The sequence below is a fragment of the Coregonus clupeaformis genome, chromosome 35, assembly GCF_020615455.1.
Source record: "Coregonus clupeaformis isolate EN_2021a chromosome 35, ASM2061545v1, whole genome shotgun sequence".
NCBI classification, from domain to species: domain Eukaryota; kingdom Metazoa; phylum Chordata; class Actinopteri; order Salmoniformes; family Salmonidae; genus Coregonus; species Coregonus clupeaformis.
In genome coordinates, this window is record NC_059226.1 from 33,714,560 (window position 1) to 33,737,236 (window position 22,677).

General features: G+C 43.2%; 1 protein-coding gene across 3 annotated transcripts in view; it reads left to right on the forward strand.

The window, feature by feature from the left end:
• LOC121551607 (Usher syndrome type-1G protein homolog) overlaps positions 1 to 22,677 on the forward strand; it is a 29,753-nt gene that overhangs the window by 1,901 nt on the left and 5,175 nt on the right. For all 3 annotated transcript variants that reach the window (XM_045211030.1, XM_045211031.1, XM_045211029.1), the window contains exon 2: positions 21,204 to 21,660. In XM_045211030.1, the coding sequence (XP_045066965.1) occupies positions 21,204 to 21,660 (457 nt within the window). The remainder of the gene's footprint in view (positions 1 to 21,203; positions 21,661 to 22,677) is intronic.

A 22,677-nucleotide genomic window follows, 5' to 3' on the forward strand; every position in this document is an offset into this window, starting at 1 on the left:
CATCATTGTTTTTCAATTAACCATAAAAGTGTCATAAAACTCTAATCATATCCTAGCAACATAAATGATTGCCAAAAAAGGAAGCCTACCATGATCAGTTAAGGCTGTTGTATCCCCTCTACAGCTTAACATTGCTTCTTGAAATAACATCAGAACATCAGAGAGGGTGAGATTAGAATTCTAGAATGTTACTTTACTGGTTATTGTGCAGGTCAGAGTTATGTGATGCAACAATGGACAACTCATCACACGTCATCATCATGCTATTTCTTCTTTCAGTAAAAACGTGGAAAGAGTAATGCGTTTTTATAGACAGACAATGTCACTTAGTTTCATTATTCCCATTTATGCAATTTGTCAGTAGCTATAAAATTCATTCAGATCATACATTCTATTCAGGATAGAAAATGAATAAATCACATTTTGGACAATCAGTGCAAATGACCAGTGGCCAATGAACCTGTTTAGATACAGTCAGGTACAAAATTATTGGCATCCTTGATAAAGATTTTTTTAAAGACTCTACAAATACTGAGATATGTTGTATGCAAAATAAATGGGAAAATTATATAATTTTATATACTAATACAATTGCTCAGAGAAATAGATTTAGTTTAACATGTGATAAAACAAGATAGGTGTAAACAATTCCCAATTTTTTGGAACATACAATATACAGTGCTATGAAAAAGTATTTGCCCCCTTTCTAATTTTCTCTATTTTTGCATATTTGTGATACTGAATGTTATCAGATCTTCAACCAAAACCTAATATTAGATAAAGGGAACATAAGTGAACAAATAACACAACAATTACATATTTATTTCATTTATTTCATAAACAAAGTTATGCAACACCCAATTCCCCTGTGTGAAAAAGTAATTGCCCCCTTACACTCAATAACTGGTTGTGCCACCTTTAGCTGCAATGACTCCAACCAAATGCTTCCTGTAGTTGTTGATCAGTCTCTCACGTCGCTGTGGAGGAATTTTTGCCCACTCGTCCATGCAGAACTGCTTTAACTCAGTGACGTGTGGGTTTTCAAGCATGAACTGCTCGTTTCAAGTCCTGCCACAACATCTCAATTGGGATTAGGTCTGGACCTTGACTAGGCCATTCCAAAACTTCCAATTTGTTGCTTTTTAGCAATTTTCATGTAGACTTGATTGTGTGTTGGATCATTGTCTTGCTGCATGACCCAGCTGCGCTTCAGCTTCAGCTCACAGATGGATGGTCTGACATTCTCCTGTAGAATTCTCTGATACACTTCAGAATTCATGGTTCCTTCTATTAAGGCAAGTCTTCCAGGTCCTGAGGCAGCAAAGCATCCCCAAACCATCACACCACCACCTCCATGCTTGACCTTTGGTATGATGTTCTTACTGTGGAATGCAGAGTTTGGTTTTCGCCAGGCATTACTGGAACCATGTCGTCCAAAAAGTTATACTTTTGAATAATCTGTCCATAGATCGTTCTTCCAAGAGTTGATGATCATCCAGGTGCTTTTTGGCAAACTTAAGTCAACTTTTTGGACGAGATGGGTCCTATTATGCCTGGCGAACATTCAGTATCACAAATATGCAAAAGTAGAGCAAATTAGAAAGGGGGCAAATACTTTTTCATAGCACTGTAACTCAGTATTTGTATTATTTATTCTATACAGTCTTTTTTGCTCATCTTTATCAAGGGTGCCAATAATTTTGGACCTGACTATGTTCGATTTAGATTAGGAAGCACCAGTACAATGGGGTACACAAAGCTCTCTTCAGTGTGTTTCTGGCTGACCTGGTTTCCCTTCCTGTCCAGAGAAAGAGGCCCATTAGCAAAGTGGTTAATTGGCAAAAGTTTGGGGGATTCTCTCTCTCTCTCTCTCTCTCTCTCTCTCTCTCTCTCTCTCTCTCTCTCTCTCTCTCTCTCTCTCTCCTCTCTCTCTCTCTCTCTCTCTCTCTCTCTCTCTCTCTTAATGAATGTGTATGCACCTAATATGGGGTGGGAGAGAGGGGTCCTGTTTCATACCTTGTGTTGGTGGGAGATTGTAACGGCAGTGGACACATAGAGAACTAAGTATCCCACCACAAAGTAGTATAGGTGGGTGAAGGTGGTTGGGGGTAGGGTGAGGATCCTGACAGGTGTCCTATTGGGGGGGAGATAGTTAGAGATGAGCTACTGGGTCTGGAGTCTAGTTTCAGAGTGTACGAGGGTGGCGTCTTCGGTTAAGGTAAATTGGGGCAAGAGTGAGGCTCTGTTATATGGGGCATGGAGGGACAGGGCACCTCCACAGCTTCCAGGTTGGTTGCAGTTGGGCTGTGAAGGGCTCAATATTCTTGGAGTGTATCTGTGCGTGGAGGTGTGGGTCAGGAAGAACTGTGATGGAGTATCACAAGTGGTGGTGTCGAAGCCGGGCGAAGTGGAGGTGGCTCCTCTCCCAAGTGTCATACAGAGGGAGGGTGCTGATCATCAACAACTTGGCGTCATCCTCCCTATGACATAAATTGGCCGTTCTCAACCACCCCCGGCGGTCTGCTTGTGGACCTGCAGTGCAAGCTGGTGGATTTGTTCTGGTCGGGGCATCACTGGCTGAGGGTGGCGGTGCTGTACCTGCCTGTCCAGGAGGGGGGACAAGGCCTGGTGGACCTGGAGAGCAGGGTGGCAGCATTCTCAGAGACTACTTTACCACACTGATGTTGGCTGGAAGGAAATAGCATGTGCTCTGTTGAGGAGGGCTGGCAAAATTTAAGTGATGTGGTGTTTTTAATGTAATGAGGATGTCTGATTAAACTAAGACAAAAGTAAAAAAATATCTCTGTCTCTCTCTCTCTCTCTCTCTCTCTCTCTCTCTCTCTCTCTCTGTGTCAGTGTGTCTGCTTTTGCCAGGCATAGTCCGTTCTCTCGTTCTCTCACACAGAATAAGTGGGCCTTGTGTGCATTTCAGGAACACAAATATACTGTAAGCAAATGCCCAATTAGGTTTGACGTGGTTCATTGGTCCTCTGTGCATTCCACCATTTTGTTCAGGGAAAATGTACACAAGGTAACACAATGGCGGGTCCACTTAGACAGTGTGGTGATAAAGTAACTGATAACAACCCTAGTTCTAGGAATTCCCACGGTATACAGCTTATAAAACATGTACTACACAAAATGTGTACTGTACCTATCTCTCACTGATTATGATAAACAGCAATTCTAACACCATGAAAAGTGTGAGTGACATTTGGTACTAAAAATAATTTCATAGTCACTATAGTTTCTCACAACACCATTGACTACTAGACAGCAGCACTCTTGAGATCCAGGGAGATCATTTCAATGATGTCTGACAACTTTATTGGGTCTGCAGCTGAAATACAGGCCTGGCAGATTTTTAGTGGATTTATATTGGGATAGCAAAACAGTAGCAAACAGCAATACAGGAGGGAGCAACAATCTGTCATTCTATGATGTAACAACTAGCATAGTCAGGACACTGAGGACTGGAATCCTTTTCAATTACATTCCATTCTTATCGTCTTTTATGTGAACAGGGGTTATCACGTGTTATTATTGGGTTATGACCTGCAGTAAAGGTGCCCAGAGAAGAGTGAGGGGTGTAACATTATGTAATGTCTAACAACTGTAGCTGTAATTGCATAAAAGCCATTATATATCATCAAATAGCTGGTCCTCTGTAGCTCAGTTGGTAGAGCATGGCGTGTGCAACGCAATGATAGTGGGTTTGATTCCTGGGACCACCCATACATAAAATGACTGTAAGTCGCTTTGGATGAAAGTGTCTGGTAATTGGCATATATTATATAATAGCACTGATATTTTGATTTATTCGAGATTCATCTGCCCAGAGGCCCAGGCATTTGTGGCACAGTCCTTTAGGCGCTTGATGGCAATCACAGAGGTCAGACGTTTCTTGTAGTTGGCCACCAGGTTTGCACACATCTCAGGAGGGATTTTGTCCCACTCCCCTTTACAGATCTTCTCCAAGACATTAAGGTTTCGAGGCTGACGTTTGGCAACTCAAACCTTCAGCTCCCTCCACAGATTTTCTATGGGATTAAGGTCTGGAGACTGGCTAGGCCACTCCAGGACCTTAATGTGCTTCTTCTTCAGCCACTCCTTTGTTGTCTTGGCCGTGTGTTTTGGGTCATTGTCATGCTGGAATACCCATCCACGACCCATTTTCAATGCCCTGGCTGAGGGAAGGAGGTTCTCACCCAAGATTTGACGGTACATGGCCTCGTCCATCGTCCCATTGATGCGGTGAAGTTGTCCTGTCCCCTTAGCAGAAAAACACCCCCAAAGCATAATGTTTCCACCTCCATGTTTGACGGTGGGGATGGTGTTCTTGGGGTCATAGGCAGCATTCCTCCTCCTCCAAACACGGCGAGTTGAGTTGATGCCAGAGAGCTCGATTTTGGTCTCATCTGACCACAACACTTTCACCCAGTTCTCCTCTGAATCATTCAGATGTTCATTGGCAAACTTCAGACAGGCCTGTATATGTGCTTTCTTGAGCAGGGGGGACCTTGCGGGCGCTGCAGGATTTCAGTCCTTCACGGCGTAGTGTGTTACCAATTGTTTTCTTGGTGACTATGGTCCCAGCTGCCTTGAGATCATTGACAAGATCCTCCCGTGTAGTTCTGGGCTGATTCCTCACCGTTCTCATGATCATTGCAACTCCACGAGGTGAGATCTTGCATGGAGCCGCAGGCCGAGGGAGATTGACAGTTATTTTGTGTTTCTTCCATTTGCGAATAATCGCACCAACTGTTGTCACCTTCTCACCAAGCTGCTTGGCGATGGTCTTGTAGCCCATTCCAGCCTTGTGTAGGTCTACAATCTTGTCCCTGACATCCTTGGAGAGCTCTTTGGTCTTGGCCATGGTGGAGAGTTTGGAATCTGATTGATTGCTTCTGTGGATAGGTGTCTTTTATACAGGTAACAAGCTGAGATTAGGAGCACTCCCTTTAAGAGTGTGCTCCTAATCTCAGCTCGTTACCTGTATAAAAGACACCTGGGAGCCAGAAGTCTTTCTGATTGAGAGGGGGTCAAATACTTATTTCCCTCATTAAAATGCAAATAAATTTTTTATAACATATTTCACATGCGTTTTTCTGGATTTTTATGTTGTTATTTTGTCTCTCACTGTTAAAATAAACCTACTATTAAAATTATAGACTGATCATGTCTTTATCAGTGGGCAAACGTACAAAATCAGCAGGGGATCAAATACTTTTTCCCTCACTGTATATACAGGGGGTACCGGTACAGAGTCAATGTGCGGGGGCACAGGTTAGTCGAGGTAATTGAGGTAATATGTACAGTTGAAGTCGGAAGTTTACATACACCTTAGCCAAATACATTTAAACTCAGTTTTTCACAATTCCTGACATTTAATCCTAGTAAAAATTCCCTGTCTTAGGTCAGTTAGGATCACCACTTTATTTTAAGAATGTGAAATGTCAGAATAATAGTAGAGAGAATGATTTATTTCAGCTTTTATTTCTTTCATCACATTCCCAGTGGGTCAAAAGTTTACATACACTCAATTAGTATTTGGTAGCATTGCTTTTAAATTGTTTAACTTGGGTCAAACGTTTCGGGTAGCATTCCACAAGCTTTCCACAATAAGTTGGGTGAATTTTGGCCCATTCCTCCTGACAGAGCTGGTGTAACTGAGTCAGGTTTGTAGGCCTCCTTGCTCGCACACGCTTTTTCAGTTCTGCCCACAAATGTTCTATAGGATTGAGGTCAGGGCTTTGTGATGGCCTCTCCAATACCTTGACTTTGTTGTCCTTAAGCCATTTTGCCACAACTTTGGAAGTATGCTTGGGGTCGTTGTCCATTTGGAAACCCATTTGCGACCAAGCTTTAACTTCCTGACTGATGTCTTGAGATGTTGCTTCAATATATCCACATCATTTTCCTTCCTCATGATGCGATCTATTTTGTGAAGTGCACCAGTCCCTCCTGCAGCAAAGCACCCCCACAGCATGATGCTGCCACCCCCGTGCTTCACGGTTGGGATGGTGTTCCCTCGGCTTGCAAGCTACCCCCTTTTCCCTCCAAACATAACAATGGTCATTATGGCCAAACAGTTCTATTTTTGTTTCATCAGACCAGAGGACATTTCTCCAAAAAGTATGATATTGTCCCCATGTGCAGTTGCAAACCGTAGTCTGGCTTTTTTGTGGCAGTTTTGGAGCAGTGGCTTCTTCCTTGCTGATCGGCCTTTCAGGTTATGTCGATATAGGACTTGTTTTCCTGTGGATATACAGTGAGGGAAAAAAGTATTTGATCCCTTGCTGATTTTGTACGTTTGCCCACTGATAAAGACATGATCCGTCTATAAATGTAATGGTACGTTTATTTGAACAGTGAGAGACAGAATAACAACAATAAAATCCAGAAGAACGCATGTCAAAAATGTTATAAATTGATTTGCATTTTAATGAGGGAAATAAGTATTTGACCCCCTCTCAATCAGAAAGATTTCTGTCTCCCAGGTGTCTTTTATACAGGTAACGAGCTGAGATTAGGAGCACACTCTTAAAGGGAGTGCTCCTAATCTCAGTTTGTTACCTGTATAAAAGACACCTGTCCACAGAAGCAATCAATCAATCAGATTCCAAACTCTCCACCATGGCCAAGACCAAAGAGCTCTCCAAGGATGTCAGGGACAAGATTGTAGACCTACACAAGGCTGGAATGGGCTACAAGACCATCGCCAAGCAGCTTGGTGAGAAGGTGACAACAGTTGGTGCGATTATTCGCAAATGGAAGAAACACAAAAGAACTGTCAATCTCCCTCGGCCTGGGGCTCCATGCAAGATCTCACTTCATGGAGTTGCAATGATCATGAGAACGGTGAGGAATCAGCCTAGAACTACACGGAAGGATCTTGTCAATGATCTCAAGGCAGCTGGGACCATAGTCACCAAGAAAACAATTGGTAACACACTACGCCGTGAAGGACTGAAATCCTGCAGCGCCCGCAAGGACCCCCTGCTCAAGAAAGCACATACAGTGAGGAGAACAAGTATTTGATACACTGCCGATTTTGCAGGTTTTCCTACTTACAAAGCATGTAGAGGTCTGTAATTTTTTGCATAGGTACACTTCAACTGTGAGAGACTGAATCTAAAACAAAAATCCAGAAAATAACATTGTATGATTTTTATGTAATTAATTTGCATTTTATTGCATGACATAAGTATTTGATCACCTACCAACCAGTAAGAATTCCGGCTCTCACAGACCTGTTAGTTTTTCTTTAAGAAGCACTCCTGTTCTCCACTCATTACCTGTATTAACTGCACCTGTTTGAACTCGTTAACTGTATAAAAGACACCTGTCCACACACTCAATCAAACAGACTCCAACCTCTCCACAATGGCCAAGACCAGAGAGCTGTGTAAGGACATCAGGGATAAAATGAAAATGGGTCGTGGATGGGTATTCCAGCATGACAATAAACCAAAACACACGGCCAAGGCAACAAAGGAGTGGCTCAAGAAGAAGCACATTAAGGTCCTGGAGTGGCCTAGCCAGTCTCCAGACCTTAATCCCATAGAAAATCTGTGGAGGGAGCTGAAGGTTCGAGTTGCCAAACGTCAGGCTCGAAACCTTAATTACTTGGAGAAGATCTGCAAAGAGGAGTGGGACAAAATCCCTCCTGAGATGTGTGCAAACCTGGTGGCCAACTACAAGAAACGTCTGACCTTTGTGATTGCCAACAAGGGTTTTGCCCTAAGTACTAAGTCATGTTTTGCAGAGGGGTCAAATACTTATTTCCCTCATTAAAATGCAAATCAATTTATAAAATTTTTGACATGCGTTTTTCTGGATTGTTTTGTTGTTATTCTGTCTCTCGCTGTTCAAATAAACCTACCATTAAAATTATAGATTGATCATGTCTTTGTCAGTGGGCAAACGTACAAAATCAGCAGGGGATCAAATACTTTTTTCCCTCACTGTAGATACTTTTGTAACTGTTTCCTCCAGCATCTTCACAAGGTCCTTTGCTGTTGTTCTGGGATTGATTTGCACTTTTCGCACCAAAGTACGTTTATGTCTAGGAGACAGAACACGTCTCCCTCCTAAGTGGTATGACGGCTGCGTGGTCCCATGGTGTTTATACTTGCGTACTATTGTTTGAAGAGATGAACGTGGTACCTTCAGGCATTTGGAAATTGCTCCGAAGGATGAACCAGACTTGTGGAGGTCTACATTTTTTTTTCTGAGGTCTTGGCTGATTATTTTTTTTTTCCCATGATGTCAAGCAAAGAGTCACTGAGTTTGAAGGTAGGCCTTGAAATACATCCACAGGCACACTTCCAATTGACTCAAATGATCAGAAGCTTCTAAAGCCATGACATCATTTTCTGGAATTTTCCAAGCTGTTTTAAAGGCACAGTGAACTTAGTGTATGTAAACTTCTGACCCACTGGAATTGTGATACAGTGAAATAATCTGTCTGTAAACCATTTTTTGAAAAATTACTTGTGTCATGCACAAAGTGGATGTCCTAACCGACTTGCCAAAACTATAGTTTGTTAACAAGAAATTTGTGGAGTGTTTGAAAAACGAGTTTTAATGACTCCAACCTAAGTGTATGTAAACTTCCAACTTCAACTGTACATGTGGGTAGAGTTAAACTGACTATGCATAGATAATAAACAGAGAGTAGCAGCAATGTAAAAGAGGGGGTGGGGTGGGTGGGACAATGCAAATAGTCCAGGTAGCCATGATTAGCTGTTCAGGAGTCTTATGGCTTGGGGAAAGAAGCTGTTAAGAAGCCTTTTGGACCAAGTCTTGGTGCTCCGGTACCGCTTGCCGTGCGGTAGCAGAGAGAACAGTCTATGACTAGGGTGGTTGGCGTCTTTGACAATTTTTAGGGCCTTCCTCTGACACCGCCTGGTATAGAGGTCCTGGATGGCAGGAAGCTTGGCCCCAGTGATGTACTGGGCCGTACGCACTACCCTCTGTAGTGCCTTGCGGTTGGAAGGACGAGCAGTTGCCATACCAGGCGGTGATGCAACCAGTCAGGATGCTCTCGATAGTGCAGCTGTAGAACCTTTTGAGGATCTGAGTACCCATGCCAAATCTTTTCAGTCTCCTGATGTGGAATAGGCTTTGTCATGCCCTCTTCACGACTGTCTTGGTGTGTTTGAACCATGATAGTTTGTTGGTGATGTGGACACCAAGGAACATGAAGCTCTCAACCTGTTCCACTACAGCCCCGTCGATGACAATGGGGGCGTGCACAGTCCTCTTTTTTTTCCTGTAGTCCACAATCATCTCCTTTGTCTTGATCACGTTGAGGGAGAGGTTGTTATCCTGGCACCACATGGCCAGGTCTCTGACCTCCTCCCTATAGGCTGTCTCATCGTTGTCGATGATCAGGCCTACCACTGTTGCGTCGTCGGCAAACTTAATGATAGTGTTGGAGTCGTGCCTGGCCATGCAGTCATGGGTGAACAGGGAGGACAGGAATGGACTGAGCAAGCACCCCTGAGTGGCCCCCGGGTTGAGGATCAGCGTGGCAGATGTGTTGTTACCTACCCTTGCCACCTGGGGGCGGCCCGTCAGGGGTGCGTGGCAGATGTGTTGTTACCTACCCTTGCCACCTGTGGTCCTCTGTAGCTCAGCTGGTAGAGCACGGCGCTTGTAACGCCAAGGTAGTGGGTTCGATCCCCGGGACCACCCATACACAAAAAAATGTATGCACGCATGACTGTAAGTCGCTTTGGATAAAAGCGTCTGCTAAATGGCATATTATTATTATTATAACTCCAGGATACAGTTTCAGAAGGACGGGTTTAGTCCCAGGGTCCTTAGCTTAGTGATGAGCTTTGAGGGCACTATGGTGTTGAACGCTGAGCTGTAGTCAATAATAGCATTCTCACATAGGTGTTCCTCTTGTCCAGGTGAGAAAGGGCAGTGTGGAGTTCAATGGAGATTGCATCATCTGTGGATCTATTGGGGCGGTATGCAAATTGGAGTGGGTCTAGGGTTTCTGGGATAATGGTGTTGATGTGAGCCATGAACAGCCTTTCAAAGCACTTCATGGCTACAGATTGCTACAGGCCGGTAGTCATGTAGGCAGGTTGTGTTAGTGTTCTTGGACACAGGGACTATGGTGGTCTGCTAGAAACATGTTTGTATTACAGACTCAATCAGGGACATGTTGAAAATGTCAGTGAAGACTTTTGCCAGTTGGTCAGCGCATGCTCTGAGTACACGTCCTGGTAATCTGTATGGCCATGCGGCCTTGTGAATGTTGACCTGCTTAAAAGTCTTACTCACATCGGCTACGGAGAGTGTGATCACATAGTCATCCGGAACAGCTGATGCTCTCATGCATGCTTCAGTGTTGCTTGCCTCGAAGCAAGCATATAAGTAATTTAGCTTGTCTGGTTGGCTCGTGTCACTGGGCTTCCCTTTGTAGTCTGTAATAGTTTGCAAGCCCTGCCAAAATCCGACGAGCTTCGGAACCGGTGTAACCCTACCTAACCCTGTCCCTAACCCTACCAGACCCTAAACCTAACCCTACCTAGCCCTACCTGACACTAACCATACCTGACCCTAACCCTACCTGACCCTAACCCTACCCCTACCTGACCCTAACCCTACCTGACCCTAACCATACCTACCTGTGCAGTAGAATAAGCAGGTCAGATCAGTTCAAGGATGTAGTAGAGACCAATATAAAGTATATTTGTTTAATTGTTCTCTATTATTCTGTATACATCTGTGATCCCTCAGTTCCTAGAAGATTTAGACTGTGACCCCTCAGTTCCTAGAAGATTTAGACTGTGACCCCTCAGTTCCTAGAATATTTAGACTGTGAACCCTCAGTTCCTAGAAGATTTAGACTGTGACCCCTCAGTTCCTAGAAAATGTAGACTGTGACCCCTCAGTTCCTATAAGATTTAGACTGTGACTTCTCAGTTCCTATAAGAATTAGACCGTGACCCCTCAGTTCATAAAATATTTAGACTGTGACCCCTCAGTTCCTAGAGGATTTAGACTGTGACCCCTCAGTTCCTAGAAGGTTTTGACTGTGACCCCTCAGTTCCTAGAAGATTTAGACTGTGACCCCTCAATTCCTAGAAGATTTAGACTGTGATCCCTCAGTCCCTAGATTTAGACTGTGACCACTCAGTTCCTAGAAGATTTAGACTGTGACCCCTCAGTTTCTAGACGATTTACACTGTGACCCCTCAGTTCCTAGAAGAACCCTTTGAAGAACCCATTTTGGTTCCAGGCATAACCCTTTTGGGTTCCATGTAAAACCATTTCCACAGAGGGTTGTACCTGGAAGCAAAAAGGGTTCTACTTGGAACCAGAAAGGGTTATCCTATGGGGACAGTCGAAGAACCCTTTTGGAACCCTTTTTTCTAAGAGTGTGCATTGTCACATCAGGACAGGAAGAAATAAAGTCAGGCAAGTTAGGAGTTGGTTAATCCTATGTCTCTCCTAGCTAATGCCTAGGTTTTAGCTCAGTGGGCTAAGACAGCCATATGGCCTGTAGGAGACCTGAGTTTGAATCTTGATCGTTCGCACATTGGGGGTGGAAATCAGGATCATGCAGGTGAGGTGTTAATCTGCTGGCATTCCGAGCTAATGCCTTTTACTCATTGGGCTAAGACTGTTGTGTTGCGCAAGAGACCCGGGTCGGTCACACAAGAAATCAAGGTCAGGCTGGTGAGAAGGTGCTAAGCCTGGCTCTGGTTGGGACGAGCGTGGCAAGCACACAGCTTCTCTGCTGTCTGTGAAAACCTTGCAGCTTTGTCAATTAATAATGTATCCCTAGCCTCTGTGACCAGTGCAACGCTAGCTTCACCTGCAGCCCATCAAATATTGATCAAGCCTGTTGGAGGACTAATGCTATATAGGGATACCACGACTGAGGTCAAATCCTGTCTGTTAAAGCATTTACGTTGGAAAGTCAACTGAAATCAACTCAATTATTTGGTTTGACATTACTTAAAGGTAATTTGGCTCTTTTTTTAAACAGTGCACGGTTGCCCCTATCATTTCCATTGATTGTTAGCTAGCTAGCTGTGGCTAAAGTTAGCATATGATTCTAGTGACTTTTTAAAGAAAACTGGAAAATGACAGACTTGGAGAGTAATGGCAGAATCTGCAAAAGCCAGCAGGAGTGGGAGGAGAATAGTTGGGTCAGTTTAAGGTTTCTTTCTTCTGGTTATATAGATCTCTGGCTCCCTCCCTCTCATTTGTGTCTTATTTCATCAAACAGTAAGCTTAAAGCATCAGACAAGCTCAATGCATATACCTGATTTTATTAAAACACAGAGGGTGTGTCTATATATGGAAAATAAACCTTTTTAAAATTTCAACCAATTGATTGGAACCGACTTTTGGTCAACCAAGATTTGTTTTAGTCAGGGACAGCCCTAAAGGCTAGGTAAAAAATATGTAATTCATACGCATTCTGACTGAGTGACAGCAAACTTGGCTACCTACTGCAAGTTGAGGACACAGACACACGCAGACACACCCACTCCTCCATGCGCTGCTCCTAATCTGCAGCTTTTTTGCAGTGAGAACTTGCAGGGAGGTATTTTGCCAACATCTATTTAGGCATATTAAAACCCTTCTGTTTTTTCAGATTGCAAGTATCATCCGATCCGACTATCAACTGTCAATTTACGGATAAGATTACGAATATGAGTATGGCCATGTTGGCACACCCCTACTTTCATAGCAGCCACATACAAACAGGATGAGCCCTTTGATTGTTCGATAATTCCTTCTCGCATCTACGCTCTCTCCTCTCACCTTTTCCCTTCACTTGTGGACTTCAGTGCACAACACATCAGCTGTCTGTAACCAGGCGAAAAAACCTTTCCAAGCCAAACCTTCATATAATAACCGCTAACCACTAAACACAGCCTAAGTCATTGTCACCATATTTGCTAACGTCAACATAGCTATCAACATACCCCCCCTGAAATATAGCTATCTCTCTCTCTCTCTTGCTTCTCTTTAATTTTTGAAGAAATTAATTTGTTTAACTATTGTCTTTCTCTCTCTTTGAGTCAACTACTCAACACATGTTATGCACTGCAGTGCTAGCTTGCTGTATCTTATGCTTTCAGTACTAGATTTATTATATGATCCTTTGATTGGTTAGACAACATGTCAGTTCATGCTGCAAGAGCTCTGATAGGTTGGAGGACGTCCTACGGAAGTTGTCATAATTACTGTGTAAGTCTATGGAAGGGGGTGAGAAACACAAGCTTCCTAGGTTTTGTATTGAAGTCAATGTACCTAGAGGAGGACGGAAATTAGCTGTCATGGTGCTACTCTACAGAGTGGGGTTGAGGCTACTGTAGACCTTCATTGCAAAACAGTGGGTTTTAGTCAATTATTTGGTGACGTGAATATATTTAGTGTAGTTTTATCTAAAAGGGATAACTTTTTAAATGTTTCACTATTTAGATTTTTATGAAATTCACTAAGGAGGATGGTCCTCCACTCACTCATCTGAGGAGCCTCCACTGCTTCCAAATGATATCCAACTCAACCATTTATTTTTTCTAGTGGTGAAAACATGGATGTCTCATGGTATGGTGGGGAATGCAAAATGGGTCAACTTTGAGCACCTTTATCTCTTGAATGTTTTGGCATTCAGGTCAAAATAGTCACTTTCTGAGCACTTCTACAATGAGCAAATATGTATGGAAGGTTTTGTTCAAATCAAAAGGGGTGCTGTCAAAAAGTGATTGAATTCAAATGTATTTACCCTATCGTAACAGGACCTCTTTCACCCCCTCTGCCCGGTTGACACTAATAAAGATGATCATTTTCCCCATGCTTGACTATGGGGACGTCGTCTACAGGTCAGAATGCAAGGGAGCCACTGAGAAGCAAGATGGGCTTTATCATTCCACCATTTTGTTCAGGGAAAATGTACACAAAGTAACACAATGGCGGGTCAACTTAGACAGTGTGGTGATAAAGTAACTGATAACAACCCTAGTTCTAGGAATTCCCACAGTATACAGCTTATAAAACATTTACTACACAAAATATGTACTGCACCTATCTCACACTGATTATGATAAACAGAAAGCATTTGCATTCCGATCTATCGGCCTGTCAATGTATCCTCAAGCAATGGAAAAGTGCTGAATACTACCTGACCCTAGCCCTACCTGTACAAGTAGACTACGCTCTACCTAACACTGACCCTAACCCTACCTGACCCTAATCCTACCTGGCCCTAACCCTAACCCTAACCCTACAAGACCCTAACCCTAACCCTACATGACCCTAACCCTACCAGACCCTAACCCTACTTGACCCTAACCCTAACCCTACCTGACCCTAACCCTACCAGACCCTAACCCTACCTGACCCTAACACTACCTAATCCTAACCCTACCTGACCCTAACCCTACCTGACTCTAACCCTACCTGACCCTAACCCTAACCATAACCCTAATCAAAAGGGGTGCTGTCAAAAAGTGATTGAATTCAAATTGAGTTACCCTATCATAACAGGACCTCTTTCACTCCCTCTGCCCGGTTGACACTAATACAGATGATCATCTTCCCCATGACTATGGGGACGTCATCTACAGGTCAGCATGCAAGGGAGCCACTGAGAAGCAAGATGGGCTTAATCATTCCACCATTTTGTTCAGGGAAAATGTACACAAAGTAACACAATGGCGGGTCAACTTAGACAGTGTGGTGATAAAGTAACTGATAAAAACCCTAGTTCTAGGAATTCCCACAGTATACAGCTTATAAAACATTTACTACACGAAATATGTACTGCACCTATCTCACACTGATTATGATAAACAGAAAGCATTTGCATTCCGATCTATCGGCCTGTCAATGTATCCTCAAGCAATGGAAAAGTGCTGAATACTACCTGACCCTAGCCCTACCTGTACAAGTAGAATACGCTCTACCTAACACTGACCCTAACCCTACCTGACCCTAACCCTAACCCTAACCCTACAAGTCCCTAACCCTAACCCTACCTGGCCCTAACCCTACTTGACCCTAACCCTACCTAACCCTAACCCTACCTGACCCTAACCCTACCTGACTCTAACCCTACCTGACCCTAACCCTAACCCTAACCCTACCAGACCCTAACCCTAACCCTAATTAAAAGGAGTGCTGTCAAAAAGTGATTGAATTCAAATTGAGTTACCCTATCATAACAGGACCTCTTTCACTCCCTCTGCCCGGTTGACACTAATACAGATGATCATCTTCCCCATGACTATGGGGACGTCATCTACAGGTCAGCATGCAAGGGAGCCACTGAGAAGCAAGATGGGCTTAATCATTCCACCATTTTGTTCAGGGAAAATGTACACAAAGTAACACAATGGCGGGTCAACTTAGACAGTGTGATGATAAAGTAACTGATAACAACCCTAGTTCTAGGAATTCCCACGGTATACAGCTTATAAAACATTTACTACACGAAATGTGTACTGTACCTATCTCACACTGATTATGATAAACAGCACGCATTCGCATTTCGACCTATCCGCCTGTCAACGTATCCTCAAGCAATGGAAAAGTGCTGAATACTACCTGACCCTAGCCCTACCTGTACAAGTAGAATACGCTCTACCTAACACTGACCCTAACCCTACCTGACCCTAACCCTACCTGACCCTAACCATACCAGACATTAACCCTAACCCTACCTGACCCTAACCCTACCTGACCCTAACCCTAACATACCCTAACCCTACCTGACCCTAACCCTACCAGACCCTAACCCTAACCCTAGCAGACCCTAACCCTACCTGACCCTAACGCTACCTAACCCTAACCCTACCCCTACCTGACCCTAATCCTACCTGACCCTAACCCTACCTGATCCTTAACCTAGCCCTACCTGACCCTAACCCTACCTGACCCTAACCCTACCTGACCCTAACCCTACCTGATCCTTAACCTAGCCCTACCTGACCCTAACCCTACCTGACCCTAACCCTACCTGACCCTAACCCTACCTGATCCTTAACCTAGCCCTACCTGACCCTAACCCTACCTGACCCTAACCCTACCTGATCCTAAACCTAGCCCTACCTGACCTTAACCTTACCTGATCCTAAACCTAGCCCTACCTGACCATAACCTTACCTGATCCTAAACCTAGCCCTAGCCCTACCTGACCATAACCCTACCTGTACAGTAGAATCAGGTCAAATTAGTTTAATGACGTTTCATGAATACAGAATAGTAGAGACCAATATAAAATATATTTGTTTCATTGTTCTCTATTATTCTGTATACATCTGTGACCCCTCAGTTCCTATAAGATTTAGATTGTGACCTCTCAGTTCCTAGAAGATTTAGACTGTGACCCCTCAGTTCCTAGAAGATTTAGACTGTGACCCCTCAGTTCCTTGAATATTTAGCTGTGACCCCTCAGTTCCTATAAGATTTAGACTGTGACCCCTCAATTCCTTGAATATTTAACTGTGACCCCTCAGTTCCTAGAAGATTTAGACTGTGACCCCTCAGTTCCTAGAAGATTTAGATTGTGACCCCTCAGTTCCTAGAAGATTTAGACTGTGACACCTCAGTTCCTAGATTTATACTATGAGATTTATACTGTGACCCCTCAGTTCCTAGAAGATTTAGACTGTGACACCTCAGTTCCTAGATTTATACTGTGACCCCTCCGTTACTAGAAGATTTAGACTGTGACCCCTCAGTACCTAGTAGATTTAGACTGTGACCCCTAAATTCTTAGAATATTTTGACTGTGACCCCACAGTTCCTAGTAGATTTATACTGTGACCCCTCAGTTCCTAGTAGATTTAGACTGTGACCCCTAAGTTCTTAGAATACTTAGACTGTGACCCTTCAGTTCCTAGTAGATTTAGACTGTGACCCCTCAGTTCCTAGAAGATTTAGACTTTTCAGACGACCTTTGTCTAATGTCCCAGACAAGACTACACATGCAAAACAAGACACTAAAATGGGCAGACTAGAGACTGCAAACATTTTCAGGAGACCCAGGTTGAACCCTTGTCGGTAACACTAGTACAGTGAGAAGGTTGGGCAGGTGATGGTGTTAATCCATTGGCTCCCTGATCTAATGCAGAGGCTTTAGCTCAGAAGGCTAAGTAACACAGTAATGTGGTGGTCAGGAGTCCTGGGATTGAACCCTGGATTGTCTCATCAGGGCAGGAAGAAATTAAAGTCAGGCAAGTGAGGAGTTGGTTAATTCTATGGCTCTTCTAGCTAATGCCTAGGTTTTAGCTCAGTGGGCTAAGACTGTTTTATGGTGCGCAGAAGACCTGGGTTCGAATCTTGATCGGTCGCACAGTCGGGTGGAAATCAGGATCAGGCAGGTGAGGTGTTAATCCGCTGGCGTTCCGAGCGAATGCCTTTAACTCATTGGGCTAAAACTGTTGCGTTACGTACGAGACCCGGGTCGGTCACACAAGAAATCAAGGTCAGGCTGGTGAGAAGGTGATAATCCTGGCTCTGGTTGGGACTAGCGTGGCAGGCACACAGCTTCTCCGCTGTCTGTGAAAATCTTGCAGCTTTGTCCATCAATAAGTGCGATGCTAGCTTCACCTGCAGCCCATCAAAAATGTATCAAGCCTGTTGGAGGACTAATGCTATATAGGGATACCACGACTGAGGTCAAATCCTGTCTGTTAAAGCATTTATGTTAGAAAGTCAACTGAAATCAACTCAATTATTTGGTTTGACATTGCTTAAATGTCATTTGGCTATTTTTTTTAAACAATGCACGGTTGCCCCTATCACTTCCATTGATTGTTAGCTAGCTAGCTGTAGCTAAAGTTAGCATATGGTTATAGTGGCTTTTTAGAGAAAACTGGAAAATGACAGACTTAGATTTATATATCAGGTAAGTCCATTTGAATTCAAACACCTTTTGACAGCATCCCTTTTGATTTAAACAATATTTTCCATACATGTTTTCCAATGGAAGAAGTAGTCAGAAAGTGACTTTTTGGACTTGAATGCCAAAACATTCAGGAGTTAAAGGTGCTCAAAGTTGACTAATTTTCCATATCCCACAATACCATGAGACATCCATGTCTTCGTCACTGGAAAAGATAAACGGTTGAGTTGTATATCATTTGAAAGCTTACAAACAGGGTTGTCAAACTGTTTTATAATTTCTTTAAATTATTAGTATTATTATTCTTTTTTTATTCTGTCATTTTTTAATCTTTAATGTCAATTATCTAAACACATGTACATTTCAGTTTAAAAAAATGTATTAGCATACGTTGTAGTTTAGACCCTACTTTACATAATCTGAGGTTTTTGTGTTGTGTCCACCAACGGTTGGAAACAGCATGCTTTAAGATTTTTTTTCAAGAAATTATCAAATAGTTTGACAACCTTGTTTGTAAGATAAAAAAATTATAACAATCTCAACCGTTTATCTTTTCCATTCTATTGCTAATTGTCTACTATCTATGCTGACTGTTTTTACTAAATGCTGTGCTCTAGCCATGTGTTTCTGCCCGCTGTGTTGTTGTGATATCTGTTCTCCTAGTGCTATAACTGTTCTGTATTGACTTCTGTGTTTGTCACATGTCCTTCTCCTTCTGTGTTGTCACATGTCCGTGTCCTTCTGTGTTGTCATGTCTGTGTTGTCCTGTGATTTCAATGTTTTTTTTGTTAATTGATTTATTGCACCGCACTTCCCAGTCTTCACTGGCCAGGCCGTCATTGTAAATAATAATTTGTTTGTAGCCCTTTACAGGCAGATTTGAACTCTGATAAGGGCCTATATTGTAACGCAGTGGCTGTATACATGTAACTTCACATTTCCATATCATAAAACTCATGTAATATAACACCATGTCAACGTTTCTGAACACTATGTTTGATGTACAGTTACAAGATGACATGGTGTTATACCCTGGGTTTGTTCTGAACAGAATGAGAAAATGTTTGTTGTATTGTGACAAAGATTTGCTGTGGACCACGCATCTGAATGCACTCATGACTCCATTCTATGCGCAACAAAATTACGAACTGCTTCTCTGAATTGCCTTGTGAAAGCCTTAACACTGTAATATCATATTTTATAATTTAGCTACTCATGTTGGCAATAGAACATTAAAAAAACACCTTATAGTTGAAGACTTCTTTGAGTCATAAAAGTACACTGAAATTACTTAGGAACTGTGCACACTTTGGAGAGGTATGTGGCCACTTGGAAACACCAGTTAGACCTCTCACTCAAAACCTTGTCATTCTTTGGTTGCACCTACCCCAATTTTCCAATAATATTCTTATCATGTTACTGAATGTATTCAGAGTATGTTCTGATTTCGTTATCAACAAATGCAGCGAAAAGTGCTGTAAATGTAAAAAGAAATCACATAAAATCAACAGTGGATTCAGTCTTGTGTCAGGTGAACTGTTGTGTCCTCACCTTTAGTCTAATAATCGTCCCATAATCTCCAAACTGTTCCCTTTTAATTGCTACCATGATTATGCGTTTCCATATTTCCTCTGAAGGAAACATTTAATTTAGCCCTATCCATAGCCCTATCCATATAGGCCAATGCCCACGAGTTTAAGGGGTTTTAACTGACCTGGGTTAAATAAATAAAAAGATACATTTAAAAAATAACCATGGATTAAAGTTTCTCCTGGCCCATAGACTACTTTCAGGGTGAGGAACCATCTAACATCAAGTTGTAAAATCCAGAATTTTCCCTTTAAGATCAGGAATAGGGTTAGTGAACCACCATCTGGAACCATTCCAAATCTGACAGCTGTTTATACACTGACTTTAAATAAAGAGGAACTTCCTGTTTAATATTTAAACCTCTGAAAGGATCAATTGAAGTACAATCTGGCGGTAAACAATATTTCACCTTTTACGTAATACCTGTAAAAAAAAAAAGTCACAAAAAATCCCCCTTTCCTGGGAATAGAACTGAAATACCAATCACGTTGTGATATGTTATCAATGATTTATGGAATAAATTAGAACTCAAATATGCCCCTCCCCCTAAACAAATATTAGTCAAGTTCAGTCATCTGTACTATCCCTACTCAGTTGGCATTATGCCAGACAGCTCTAATGCTGCGTGACTGAAGGAATTCAGCATGACATCACCAGTCCAGGTATGCACGCCACGGTAGTACGCTCCTGAATCAAGTGCAGCCCGACCGGCCCGGGCCTCCCCTGAAACAAGACACTGGTTAGTGTAGTGGTGTTGACAAGCCGATGGTCGTATTACAGGCCGACTGTAGTGTAGAGGTGTAGGCCCTAGTGGAGGCTGAGGTGCCCCCCTGGGGTCATGGTAGGCTGATGGTAGGGGAATGGAAAGCATGGAGCATGACTACTATGCCAGAGAAATCCTCTAAATGTAATGAGAGCAGGTCCAAACAGTGGCATTGTTCATCTCATAACTTGTGTATCTGCCATCTGTTGGGTGTCGTTGAGAACTAGTTTACTGTGTTGTTGCTGTTGTTGTTGCTGTGGTTGTTGTTGTTGTTGTTGTGGAGATTTACCAGTGCTAAAGGGTAGTGTGATGTAAGGTTATACATGATTTACGAAGACTCGATGAACAGCCCATCAGCTCAGTGCTGAAAATATGATAAAAAGATAATGGACTTTCTCACAAGGTCCCTGGTATGTTTAGGAGTATCTGGAGGGAAGCCAGAAGAGTGGGTTATCCTTCTCCTGGTTCATATTACTCACAGATAATGCTTACTGAATGCCTTTGGAACAGAACAGCATGACTTGTTGTAACAACATCATCACCTCTGTCTTGGCACGGGTCTTCGTTGGCACCGTAAAGTGTTTGTGATTTTTCAGTCTTGATATCGTTGCAAAATTGATGTTTCAAGTACAGATAAGAGTAGAGTAAAAAAAAAAGTATTTTGTTTACTATACATTTTATAAAGAGCACGTATTTGTGGTGTATTAGATTTAGCTTGATATTTGCACTTTTGGGACTACTCCATTGGTTCTGGGGAAAAACTAAATCCAGCGCAGTTCAAGTATTTGAAATAATTGTACACAGTCCTATGTATTTGACCCAGGTCTATGCGTACGACATCCATATTAGGATGAAGACTTCCTAATATGGACTCCGTATGTGTGCTATATGCACGTTGCTTCTTTCAGCATCTCTGGATCACAATTCTGGCTGATTTCTGTACTTCCTCTTGTTCTGCAGAGGCAACCCTGATAAGTGTGACATATGGGGGAACACACCTCTTCACCTGGCGGCTGCCAACGGCCACCACAACTGCCTGTCCTTCCTGGTGTCCTTCGGTGCCAACGTGTGGTGCCTAGACAACGACTACCACACGCCCCTCGACATGGCCGCCACCAAGAGCCACATGGACTGTGTCCGCTACCTGGACTCCATCGCTGCCAAGCAGTCGGCCCTCAACCCCAAGCTGGTGGGCAAGCTGAAGGAGCGGGCTTTCCGCGAGGCCGAGAAGAGGATTAAGGAGTGCGTGAAGCTGCAGCGGAAGCACCACAAGCGCATGGAGCGCGAGTTCCACAAAGAGGCGGCGTCGGAGCAGTCTGTGTCGGACGCCATGAGCTTCTCCAGCTACACAAGCAGCTCAGTGAGCCGCAAGCTGCACCACCTGAACACCGCCACTGTCAGTGTGCCATACTCTCAGGTCAGTACAAGCTGCACCACCTGAACACCGCCACTGTCAGTGTGCCATACTCTCAGGTCAGTACAAGCTGCACCACCTGAACACTGCCACTGTCAGTGTGCCATACTCTCAGGTCAGTACAAGCTGCACCACCTGAACACCGCCACTGTCAGTGTGCCATACTCTCAGGTCAGTACAAGCTGCACCACCTGAACACCGCCACTGTCAGTGTGCCATACTCTCAGGTCAGTACAAGCTGCACCACCTGAACACCGCCACTGTCAGTGTGCCATACTCTCAGGTCAGTACAAGCTGCACCACCTGAACACCGCCACTGTCAGTGTGCCATACTCTCAGGTCATTACAAGCTGCACCACCTGAACACCGCCACTGTCAGTGTGCCATACTCTCAGGTCAGTACAGTACAGCCTAAATCCAGCTATTTATGCCTTTTGAATATTTATTGAAAGGGACATTCCACTCCAAAACCAATGTTTGTCAGATGTTTTCAGACCTCAAAAATAGTCCAATGTCAAGATGAGTGCACATCCCACGCCATTGGTTGTGTATCTCCAGCTACATGATGCCTCAACCTAAATGAATGAATGGGAAAGATGAGCACAGCAAATCTGGAAATAATATGGTGCTTATCTTTTCCCTTCATTTAGGATTGTAGTACAAAGCTGCATCTACAAAATGAATGACCTGGGATGTGGACTTATCTCAAGTTTGAAAGATGACAAATGTTTAATATTGGAGTGTAATGTCCCTTTCATTTTCAACATGGTGTACATAATTATAGATTGCACATAACTGTCATTGTATCCTCTCCTTTCTCCACTAATGGGAAATGTTGCTGTGCATGTGAAATTATACAGCAGCAGACATAACAGATAGAGAGTTTCACATGCACAACAGTTGGAACATCAACATTTCCCATTAGTGGAGAAAGGAGAGGATACAATGACAGTTATGTGCAATCTATAATTATGTACACCATGTTGAAAATGAAAGGGACATTACACTCCAATATTAAAC